Raw genomic sequence first — 13,203 nt, forward strand, 5'->3', positions numbered from 1 at the left:
AGATATCTAACGGTGGTTAACAAATTTACAACCGTCACGGAATAAAACAAAAATTTAATTTTTTATAATAGGACTCTACTTGTAATTTCCTACTGAGTTTTAAATTGATAAATAGAATAAAAAAAAATTTCATATTTATGATTTATTAGACATTTTTTTAAGTTTTCATCCATCAAGTAGACATCATTCTAAAGAGTTTAAGGACTAAATTTGTAATAATTAACTAATATAAATATATTAAAGGAAAAATATCTTTTTGTCCAAATGTTTTAAAGTCTAGTTTCTATTTGGTAGTTAAGTTTTTAAATGTTATACATGTAGTCCCTTAGTTTTAAGTTTGGTTTTTTCAAAATATTACGATTTTATTCTTGATTTTCATGTGCAACTAAACACATTAATATTTTATTTTCAACAAATTTATTATTAAAAATCATTTATTATCATTTATTAACTATTAAACCTAACATGAAACATCCTAAAATTGTCAAAATGAGGATAGTCAAGGTTTAAAATGTCAATTTTGATAGAAATATCGAGGTCTTAATTTTATAGAAATTTTGAAGAAAATATCGATAAAATGTTGATTTCGATAGAAATATCGATAAAATTGTTGATTTCAATGGATAAAAATTATAAAAATAAAAAAATAATAAATAATAATTTGAATTAGTAAATAAAAATTTTATGATTTTTAAATAAGTTAACATGTCTATTTATATTATATTTACATTTTGAGATTTTGTTGCTTATTTTTTAAGTTTCATTGATTTTCCTACGATACAATGAAAATATCAATTCACCTCTCATATCAATATCGAGACAACGGAAATGTGGAACTATTGATGAAAATAGTGACATGTCTAAGAAATTTTGTTAAAGCCACTTTTACGTTTTCTAGTATTTGGTAAAAAAAAATTAAGAACTTTCAATATTGCAAGGAGGAAGTTTGAATATAATTGAAAATAAAATAAATTAGTAATTAGTAATTAAGAAAAAAATGTAAAATTAAACCATCATGTATTGACTTAATGGTAAAAAGGAGACATAATCTCAATAAATAACTAAGAAATTAGGGTTCAATCCATGATATCCACCTAAGCTGTGCATAAGCTAGTTTGAACACTTACAAATATATAATAACAAACCAATTTTTTTAAAAGAAAAAAAAAAGTGTTGGACAGGTTATCATGGTTGATACATTATTTTCTATTTCAAATTTGTTTCAATTAACAATTAAGTATGGATTTATAAATTTAAAAAATTAAGAAGAAAAAGTTTGGTGTTAGATTATTGCAAGAAGAAGATGTAGAAGAAGGAAGTGGGAGAAGAGAAGAAGAAGGAAAAGATAAGGGAGGATAAAGTACTACAAAAATAAAATAGAATAAAAGGTAAATAAATGGCATTTGTGGGTGAAAAAGGATATGTCCCAATCGGAATTTTAGTATAGGCTGCCATGGAATTACTTTGACTTAAGATTAAGCATGTACTTATAGTCAATTAAATATAATCTTAGTTTTATTTTATAAAATATTTTATTATTAGTTATTTATTATGAGATTTCATGAAATTTATGATTATGTATGATTTAAAAATTGATCTTATTTTAATTTTAAAAATTTTTATTAAATCTCATAACAATTGATCTTATTTTATTAAAAATTAAATCTCATAACAATTGATCTTATTTTATTTTAAAAATTTTTATTTAATCATCTTTTAAAATACTTTTTTTTTTCAAAAAAAAAAAAAAAATGATTGCTAGCGACCTCTCGTCCGTCGCTCGCTAGCGATATAAATATATAAATATATATATATATATATTTTCATTTTTCTCTTACTTTTGTCTTCTTGCTCATATTCGAAACCAAAAGCAAACACCCAATATGCATCATTCCAAATCTAGGAACGGGAAAGATAGAAGAAGGAGAAACAAAAATCGAAAAAAAATTAAAGTCAGTCTCCAGCAAATGAGGAAGAAGATGAAGTTGAACAATCGGAAATGGAAGAGATGAAGGGGATGGGTAGTAAGGGTGTTCATAGGTTGGGCTGAGTTTGATTGAAAAACTTTTTTTTTACTCAACCCAATTCTTCGGGTTGTAAAACTATGAAATATTTGAGTTGGATTAGTTCGGATTGATCGGTCATTTATTTAAAATTTTGTTCTAAACAATAAAAATGTAATTTAATTATTTTTATATATTGAATTAAGATTAACAACTCAACTTCTGGGAAAATTTTCTTTCTAAAATGCAGAAAAACTACATTAAAAATTGTTGACAAATAAATTATTCTTAAAATATTGAAATTAAATAAAATTAAAATCAATATATGTATAAATAATTATGTTATAAGTAACAAAATAAAATATTTTAAAGTTAATAATAAATTCGAGTTGGTTCTGATTAGGTTGGGTTTTTTGAACACCCTTAATGGGTAGGGAGGGAAAAAGGAGGAAAAAAAAGTTCGAATTTTTTTATTTTAAATAATTATAAAAATATTTTTTATTCTAAAAATTAAAAAAAATCTTTTTTTTTAAAGTAAAATAGGTGTTACATCAACTTGTTGTTAGAAATTCATGGAAAACTTGATAAACTCGAGAATTCAAATGCAACCATAATGTATTTTTCCTTTTACTTTCAATTGGAGGTATAGGTTCCACCATTTAGCCTTTATGACAAATGTTCAATGTATAAATTGTGTTATAAAAATGTATACATCTAAACTTTTAAAACAAATATTTAATGCGTTAACTAAGTGAGATGTAATACTTAACCTAGCTTGAAATATTCTATTTTATTTGATCCCTCAACATTCAAAATAATTTCTCACTTCCTTAAAAAAAAAAAATTAATAAGAGGTCTCGACCAAAAAATGATCGTATTTGACCGCTATACATTATTAGCATTAGAAAATGGAATAATCGAGAATCTCGAGTAATTACAAGGGGCATTCAAGGGATAGGGATAAGAATGATTTCTTTATCTCCATTTGTCTGCTTACAAAGATTATTTTCTCCTACTCCCTCTTTCATTGGAAAATAAACATCCCCAAATCTTTTATAATAATCAAACTCAAAATATTAACAAATGTAACCCAACGTAAAAGAATTTACAAATATATTAAAATTTAGATCAACTCTCACCATATTACTAAGAGTCTATCAGTGATAGAATTTATTATTTATGGATTTTGTTCTTTTCAATTCATTAAAAATATTACTCAATTATTAACTCTAAAAGTGGTACCCACTATAATTACTCTCATTGGTTAAACTATGATTTGATGACTATTTTTTTATTTTTTATTTTTTAAAAAAAAAAATAAACTTCGAAATACAACTTTTACAGTTTTACTCATAAGTTTTTTTAGTGTCTTCCAAAATCCAAACTAGAATTTTAAAACATCAATTATCAAAAACAAAAAAAAATAAAAAATAATAAGTAAATAAATAATCGTTATCAAACTAACCTCTGAGTTCTAAGTTAAACTAGATGCAATACATTTAGTTTAAAACAAGCGTTGAGTTTCTCAAAAGTATATACAATAGGTATGAGATATTCGAACCACATAATACATACGTCTTCTATGTCTTCTATGTCTTCTTAGTTGTCAAAAACATACAGTTGATTTAAGCTCACTTTCTATCCAAGAAATACTTAACCATACTGAAAATGAAATTTCATGTTAAACACTGAGATTAAAATACAAATTTGATAATATAAATAAAGATAAATATAGTGCTGTGAAAAACTAGTGGATAGAAGAAGGAAACCCTATGCCACCATATAGTATCGGTTTTCCTTTCTCTAAGCCACCAGCAACCAACAAAATGTTCAGGATTTCGAGACTACTTTTCTACTGGTGGATTACTTCCAAACCTTTAGATTTTTTCTGATTTTTATTTTGAAAGCTTCAACATGATCCCATTCTCAAGCAGAAAATGGAAGCCTCAGTGCCATCCTCAGGCATAGCCAAGGCTTCTCGATGTCAGGATCGATAAATCGATGCAGAATGAACTCATCAGCTTCTTCATCTACTAATTCTCTTGCCCAACACACCCGTTTCATTGAGCAACTCCCTGGCCCAAAACACCTGCATCGGAAAACACACGTCTCCTATCACATGATCAAGGCTCTCAGCGATGTTCCCATTCATCACATAATTAATCGTTGTCGTTAATTAAGACGAAAAGGCATTAAACGCAACATACTTGTACTCGTAGAAGCAAGCAGTTCTCTCGTTTTCAGTTTTCCCCCAGTTGTCCCAGCCTGTTGGTTTGATACATGCATCCATGTATGTGTAAGCAAAGACCACCCTTGCAAACGGTCCCCATGGTCGCCCGAGATTAACATACGAAGTCTCGCCACTGCCTGTGATCACACACCTACATTAATCGAGAAAAAACAAGTCAAACATTTCCAGAGAAAAGGATATGATGAAGATGTAGCATGTCAGACAAAATTTTAAGATATCCCCAGAAAGCCTTTCAGAATGGACACTTATCATAAGGTATTGACTTTCTTTGGAACTCTAACCAATACAGTAGATTGCAATAACTCATACAAAAGCATATCTTGGTTTTTGGTGTAAAGATTGCAATTATCTCGGAGTCAGATTCATAGCAGCAAAGAACCATAAATAGGAGACTACAAGATCCAGTAATTCTAAACATTTCTCTTTATATATATATAACATGAATTGGTAATTCCTACCTAGACGGGCAACATAGAGTTTGAATCATAATCCCATTGTCACTTTATATTTCCTAATAACCTAATAAAGATACAAAATTTACAAAGTGAAAAAAAATATCTGTACTCATCCTAAGCTTCTAACATGTAAAGGCATATATAATCACAATATTCGATTGTTAAAATAACTTATGGGATTTTAATATCCGACTTACACAGTGATTACAGAGTTTGAATCTTCGAAACATAATCCCAAAGTCACTTTATATTCCTAATAATAACACAAAATTTTGTAAGAGGGCAAAAAAAAAAAAAAAAAACTACCCTCGTCCTTAGCTTCTAAAATCAAAATGATATAGTTGCAACTATGAATTATCACTAAAATTAACCACACAAAAGGATAAAAGAAGTTAACCAGAAAGTTATTGTCCAAAAAGAGATGATCGATGATGCAGAGCCAAACACAAATCATTGTTTAAGTAATCTATGAGACACCAGATATTTTAAACAAGAGGAACATATTTTCCACCAACGCACCTCAAGAACACATAACCTGTCGTCTCTTGAGAAGATTTCCTGCTCTGTGCAGTAATAAAGCCTTGCGACTTGCAGTGGATATGACAATGCTCCAACAGAGCAGTGCTGTTGCCAAATATGAAGTCCACACTTCCTTCAATATAGCAATCCTTCAAATACTGTCTTCCATGATGTAGGTAAAGAGTATCCTGCATGAAATTATACGGGGAAAATGAAAATGTTCAAAGCTTTTCCAGAACATCCAAAAATATTTCAGATGAAGAAACAATAGGAGGCAATAGAAGTACATTAAAAACTATCTACTGTAATCGCAAACGGCATTGGCTGATGAACTAGCTAAAGGATAGAGCTATTGGATGACAACAATAGCATCAAACTGTAGATCCTAATAGTGTGTTATAGATAGCAAAAGCAAAGAAAACTTGACGGTATTGAGCCAATTTCACTAAAAGTTGAACACTATATATAGCTGCAAACTGCTAAGAGAGGAAATTTAGGACCACTCTCGAACTTAGCCCGAGAACAGGACCAGCTCCATAGAAGATGGTAGGGCCGAGTAAATCAAGCCGAACAACCGAAACCGGTCGAACTGATGGCGGTCGGTTGGTTTTGCTATTCAACACACCAACCGTTCACTTATTTGAATTATGAAAACCGATCAAAACCAACCGATCGGTACAGTGGTCAGTCGTTCGGCATGCCAACTTCTTGTGAGACCGATAGACACCGACTGCCAGAAACCGACTAGTAGGCGATTGGCATCGGTTTAAGCCCAAAACCAACGTCAACCTACCAATGGTTACCCCTAGATGATGGCACTCTTTAGCTTGGGAAATACCTCTTCGAATAAATATGGTGTCTTAAACATCCAACATAATAGCCCACAAGGGTCTATGGTAAAAGGCCTTTAATATTGTTTGACATCTTGAACTAACTGGACACTATAGGAATACCTGCCAGCCGAGAAACCTGCAATTGTAAAAGGCACAACGATCTGCTGTAACTCTGATAGCCACAGCTTGCCCAGAACCCTGTAGAGAAAACAAAGAAGCCACAACATAACTAAAACAATAGCAACAGAAAAACACAGGAAAGTAGATTGCACAAAGACCCTCATTGTACAATTTCAAAACTAAACTCAAACATTGAACTTAAAAGTAAAGTAAAGATAAGATTATGAAAGAGGTCCTAAAAGTAAAAGGGTACTTGAGGGGAAGAATTCTCAAACGTGATATTCTCAGCAATAAAATCCTCTCCTTCCACAATTGTAGTCCCACAACCAAAAGTCCCAGTTCCAATAACACGAGAAGCCTGATCAAAGACAGATAAATGAAAGAACATTACAATTTCCGGAAATTAAAAGCAAACCCAGATACGAAATCGATGAAATCAGATGAGAAACGGACTTGGTGGTGGCTAATTTTGGTGGCAGTATTGTCCCAAGTGAGAATAGTAGTCTCAGGGTTCAAACCGGCGAAAGTGATGAAATTCTTGGTCTTGGGAACATACAGAGGCTGCCTGTAAATCCCAGGAGACACACGGATTATAGTGCGGCAAGTATTGCTGAATGGAACCGCGTCTATTGCTTCCTGAACAGTGCGGAAATCTGCACAGCCGTCGTGCGCCACTGTGAGCAACCTGGGCGGGGCCGCCATGAAACCCTCTTCTCGAAGCTCGTGCCGGTTGGTTGTTGGGAAACGGGTTGAAGACGAAGATCAAACCAAATGTAGTAATAAAACGGAAAGGAATGGGAGAACACCCAATGACATCGGATCCATTACATTTCATGATCATCGGCACAGCTGCAACTTTTTTTTTTCCATTATTTTATTTTTTTTTTCATGTTCTGCTTTCATTGAGGTGGCATTGGGCGAGATTACGAAGTAGACGGAATCCTCTAATTAAAAAAATTAAAATAATAATAAAATGAAAAAATCCCTTTTAATTCTTAGCTTTAGAAAATATATGTGTTTGGTTTCGAGTTTTTAAAACATATTTCTTTTAGTCTCGAATTCTTTAGAATATAGCATTTAGTCTAAAAAAAAAAGAATTTTTTAGTCACTGATTTTTAGAATAGTCTTAAAATATCTCTATAATAGTATTTTTTTATTATTTTAAATTAAAAAATTAGTTTTAAAAAATGTCTTTTCTTACTAAAATTATTCTTATACTTATTTTTTAATTCAAAATGTCATATAATTATATAAAATATTATTTAAGGGACTTTTTAAACCTATAAATATAGGTATTCTAACATTTTAGTAAATTTAGAGACCAAAAATATCTATTCTTCAAAATTAGAGGTTTTTCTTAAAAAAGAAACAAAAAAAAAAAGATAAAATGATGGTTTTAATTTTTCAGTTGTCCAAAAATGTTAATTTAAGAATAGGAATTTTGGAATGAGATCCTTGCATCATTTTCTTTTCTCCTTCCTTTTTAGTAAAATTTTCTTTTAACTTTTTGGAAAATATGATTTTTTTAACTTTTTTTAAAGACATTTTCTTTGAACGTAAAACATGGTAATCTATAAGTATCGACAGAGCCACATAGGAATCAGGGGCACGTACCCTCCTTGACCTACGAAATCTTTTGAGTGTGGTGCAGTAGTAGAGAGCATAGTTCTGATAGTCAGGGTGTGGGTCTGAATCTTGCTTATGTAATTTTAATTTATAATTTATTTTAAAATCAAATTTTGGTAGTGTTGTTACCTATTGTTGTAGTACTTGTCTAAAAAATGAATTTAGTATAAAAAAATCTTTTAAGACAACATTCTATTGAAAATGTATTGTTAAGTTTTTTTTACTTAATTTTCATTTTGTATTACTTATTATATATTTATTTTAATTAATTTCAGAGTTAAATTACAAGATAATTTTCTCATTACTCATCAGGATATACGTGTCATACCATCCATAAATAACTTTCAAATTTTTCTAAATCTTTTTAATTTTCATACTTTAAAATCTATGTAATAAATCATAATACTTTTATTGATAATACTTTTGAAGGGTCTATATCAATATAAAGATATATTTTAAAAGAAAAATAACAATAGAAACCACATGGTCATCATCTTAAAAAAAAAAAAAAAAACTTACTTCTGATTCTAATATATCTTATATAGAAATCAATTTAGTAGAACTATTTGCAGATCCTGGTCTAAGAACTAAAATTTATGAACATAATGATAATATTTAAGATCAAGTTTGTAGAGCATATTTACAATAATGTCTTTATCAGTCTCATAATCATATTTTTCAATTAAAAAAAATTGGATCGATTTTAAACTTGAAAATTTGTAGAGTGGACCTTTAATATTAATATTGTTGTTTTCAAAACTTATGAGAGAAATATTGTTATTTTGAAACTTATTAGAGAAATATTGTTGTTTTGGGAGTTCGAGGGTAGAAGTCGAGGGTTGAGGATTCAATTAATGTAGAAGTCGAGGGTTGAGAACTCGACAAACAAAAAAAAACTTGGAAACAATATGTATATTAGGGTTGTCGTGTCGAAACTTCAACCTCGACAAGGAAAAGGAAATCTCGCTAATTTTGTGATGAGGATCTCACTCTAGAAGAAAATCTCGCTAATTTTATATATTAGGTTGTCGAAAGTTGAAGTTTTGACATACATATGTCGAAACTTTAACCCTCGACAAGGAAGATAAGTGGGTGAAGCTAATTTTGTGATGAGGATCTCGCTCTAGAAGGGAATCTCGCTAATTTTGTGATGGGGATCTTGCTCTAGAAGGGAATCTCGCTAGAAATGTGAGCTGAATCTCGTGAGCATCGCTAGGAAGACAGTTTGTTAAAAAATGCTTGAGGATCTCGCTCTAGAAAGAAATCTCGCTAATTTTGTGATAGGGATCTCGCTCTAGAAGGGAATCTTGCTAGAAATGTAGGCTGAATCTCGTGAGCATCGCTAGGAAGACAGTTTGTTAAAGAAATGCTTGAGGATCTCGCTCATGAGGAGGATCTCACTCATAATTGTCTTTACTTTATTTACTTTCTATAGAAATATATATATATATATATATCATATACATGACCAATGAGAAAAAAAAGCTAATAATCATTAAAGAAAAAATAACAACAATAACAGAATTTTGAATTGTAAGAGAGAACGAGATTCTGAACGAGATTGAAAGAGCGAGATTGCGAGAGAGAACGAGATTGTAAGAGAGAGCGAGATTGAGAGTGAGATTGTAAGAGAGAGCGAGATTGAGAGGAGATTGTAAGAGAGAGCAAGATTGTGAGCGAGAGCGAGATTGAGTCTGCCACATGGATTAAACGGTCAACCAGTCAGTTGACGTGGTCTGCCACATGGAAATCATCTTCACTTTATTTACTTTCCATAGAAATATATATGTGTATATATATATATATATATATATATATATATATATATATATTGTGAGGCTCATTACTTCAATTGAGATAATGAGAAATCATTTTGCCTTTTTAGTTGGAACTTTAGGTGGTTCGCGAAAAAAGATTAGCGAAAAAAATTATTCCTAGAGTCGAGACTAAGAGGAATGTATAAACCAATGCTTCCATAGATTTGATTTTGGTTCAGCAATAGTATATTGTTCCATGGTACTAAGGTCCAAAATATGGAAGAAACTGGTTTTTTATGACTCTATCACCCAGTTAATTCTGTTCCACTTAATCCCTATTTCATGGCCACATATTTTTCCAGCTATGGAATGGGAAACCTTTCTCTTGTTACATGAATCTAATTTGCATTTCATCCGGAAAAAGCCATCTTTTTCTCAACAATGTCTTTGTCATGACCAATTAATGTTTGGATAAAAATTCTTTCCGGAATCATCCTATTTCCAAGACTCACTGAAATCCCCCGGATGGTTCCACAATCGGTTCTACGTACAACAATGTGTTGAACGTCGAAGTTTTTGGTTGTCGTCGGAAAAAGTAGAAGTCTCACTCCTATTAAGATAGGAATTAGAAGTGAGATGAACGGTATGATCCATGAATATTGATACGTATATTCCATAAAAAAAGTATATTTAATTCCTAATTAATTTTTCTGATTCACCAGCTCTTATCTCTTTTCAAAAGGATCAGTTAATACAATAAGCATATCTTGAGTTGGTACAAAAATGGGATCCCCAATAGCTGAAGACAAGAGATTCATATGAGAAAACATAAATAAACGCGCCTCATATATATATACAATAAGCATATCTTGAGTTGGTACAGAAATGGGATCCCCAATAGCTGAAGACAAGAGATTTATATGAGAAAACATAAGTAAACGCGCCTCATATATATATATATACATGACCAATGAGAAAAAAAGCTAATAATCATTAATGAAAAAATAACAACAATAACAGAATTTTGTTACAACTAATAACTATAATTGAGTAAGTTTAATGAAAGTGCATATATTAAAATTGACTATAATTGAATAAGTCTGAAAAAAGGTGTGAGGTCCTATCACCATGTTGTCCCTACTCTGATTCCCTTGAACAAGTATGTAGAGACATGCATTGACCGCCTCATATTTATATTTAATTACATGAATCTCATTCATATAATTGGTATTTGAATCATATTTAAATTCCTCTCATATATAATGTATCAAATACATTATAATTAATTATAACATATATAATTAATTTGAACACTTCTAATTAATCCAAAGATTAAATCCCTGTTGAGCTACAATCGGAACCTTATGGACCTGTAGATTGAAGCTCCAACGGTACTTGGATAATTAATTAAACTCTTTAATTAAATTACCCAACATCCGTTAATTGTCGGTCACTCCACTAAAGACCGACAGTTGCATTCTTCGCACTATAGATAAATTTCTGTGTCTATAGGATATAACCAATCAACAATACGATGACCCTTCACAAATTGCTCGTAAGTACAGCTGGGCCAAAATACCATTTTGCCTTTAGTTACATCTAAGTTCTTAAGTGCCACTGATTCCTTTAATGAACAATAAGTCATAGTCCCACTATGACCAAGTCCTCTCGAGCCAGGAGAAGGTGTGGCTATTATGTTCAAGACCCAAAATAGCCCTTAGGGGAACAATTTATCTATTTGCCCCTGCATCGGAGAATGAGTGAATTTCGTCTTATGCAATTGAGTTCCCAACTCCCCAGTCAGACGAATCCCCAAAATGGTAGGCTTATTGAGTTGGCAATCTGGCCACTCTCACACATAAAAATCAAAGGACCGCCTTCATGAGCAGGAGTTCACAACTCAATTAGGATTCAGGTCATGTCACATATGGTCATCCTAGTGAAATGTAAGTCTCTATTATTAACGGCGTTATATAAAGAGACTAATAATTTCGTGGTTCGGTCTTATACAAACTCTTTTTATAGGATACCCGCTCGCATGTCTCCACATGAATGATCACTATCATATCATTTGTAACACTTTACAACACTTGTAACACCTATAAAGCAAGTCGTATCCGTAGTCTCAGCAGGATAAGGTATCCAGCCTTATCCATCTACTACAAACCGTTTAGGTTATTATTTAAACAAGATTCACTTGCATGTCTCTACATACTTGTTTAAATTATATGAAATAACATCGAATCTTAGTTTAGTAGATTAAGTATATGCTTATAAAATAACACTTATTTTATTGACAACAATATGTTTATACAAAGTTTTACAAACTACGATATTACAAGGAGATTTAGGACACCATTTCTAATAATTTGAACTTGATTAAGTGTCCAACAACCCAACTCTAAGCTTGTCAATTTTTACCACTATTTATTTCAAGTGCGCATGTATGTATGCTTGGATATTTCATTACCTTAAAGGAATCACTTCCTACCATTTTTTTCCATGGACCCGCCACTTACATTCCTCCACTAAACATACAGTTAACAAGCTCTTTGTCGACTTCTTTACATGATTGTCAAAATTCTTTCTTATCGCAAGCCTTGACAAGTTAACAGACAAGTCATACTTGGAAAAGAAAATCTGACTAACATTTATATTCTCATTAGACATTCGTGAGGCATTGAGATAAGTTCATCATCAGATAGGTCATCAGATGCTTTAGGTACATCTACGAATGGTTGGTATGAATACTTGGTTGTATTGGATCTAAGGGCATCACCATTGGTGAGATTAGAGTAGGTGGAATTGAACATGAATGAAAATTATTGGAAATGGTTATGGACCTAGAAATTGTCTGTATCCATAGTCAGTATAATTTACGAGGTGCATCTCATTTGGACGTTGTGACCCATCCAAGTTTCATTTTTTTCATCCCCCAAGTTACATAGTTCGATGTTCTCATCTAGTGACGACGTAGTGGGAATTTTATTTCTTGATGTAGTTGGAATGCCAAAGTTCTAACTAGTTGGAATGGTTGGAATGATCGGATTGCCCTAATGGTACATGTTCTTGGTGTACATTCTATAAATGTCATTCAGTTTAAATAGAGGCATCCGATATGCATCACTGCTTTCCAAAAAAAAAAAAAAAAAAAAAAAACTAAGGTCTTCATTATCGACTATATTGAATTGGGGAAGCTTCGACCAATAGATTGTAACAACATTTGATATGTATGTCAAATTTATCCATGTCGATATTCAGTCGTTAGTGTAGAAGTCTCACTAGTTCACTACACGATATATCGTGCCTAATCTTTAGACCTTTTATGTGACTGCCAATATAGTTACTTCGGTCTGGTCCACTCCCACCATACCGTACAAAGATGCAAAGTAACGTCATTGATATGCAATACGCCAATTATAATAATAGATCAAACCTTGAAATTACATAAATAAAAAATGTGTGTGACAAACGACCGCTTACAAAAGGGTATAAGGTCGTATATATATTGGTATGCGATCGTATACCACCACATATATGATCGTATACACGATGATATACGATCTAATATCTAATAATACATAATCGTATATGTTGTGGTATACGATTATGTATCTCATGATATACGATCACATATAT

General features: G+C 31.4%; 1 protein-coding gene across 1 annotated transcript; it reads right to left on the reverse strand.

Annotated features, from left to right (window-relative positions):
* Positions 1 to 3,638: 3,638 nt before the first annotated feature.
* Positions 3,639 to 7,265, reverse strand: PME31 (pectin methylesterase 31). The gene is made up of 6 exons (XM_039035296.2): positions 6,635 to 7,265; positions 6,435 to 6,539; positions 6,182 to 6,259; positions 5,229 to 5,416; positions 4,211 to 4,384; positions 3,639 to 4,092 (listed from the first exon to the last, which is right to left on the reverse strand). The coding sequence occupies exons 1-6, from the start codon at positions 6,881 to 6,883 to the stop codon at positions 3,930 to 3,932; spliced, it is 957 nt and encodes a 318-aa protein (XP_038891224.1). The 5' UTR covers positions 6,884 to 7,265; the 3' UTR covers positions 3,639 to 3,929.
* Positions 7,266 to 13,203: the final 5,938 nt, after the last annotated feature.

Source organism: Benincasa hispida, chromosome 6, assembly GCF_027475165.1.
Source record: "Benincasa hispida cultivar pf3 chromosome 6, pf3_genome.v1.1, whole genome shotgun sequence".
Taxonomy (NCBI): domain Eukaryota; kingdom Viridiplantae; phylum Streptophyta; class Magnoliopsida; order Cucurbitales; family Cucurbitaceae; genus Benincasa; species Benincasa hispida.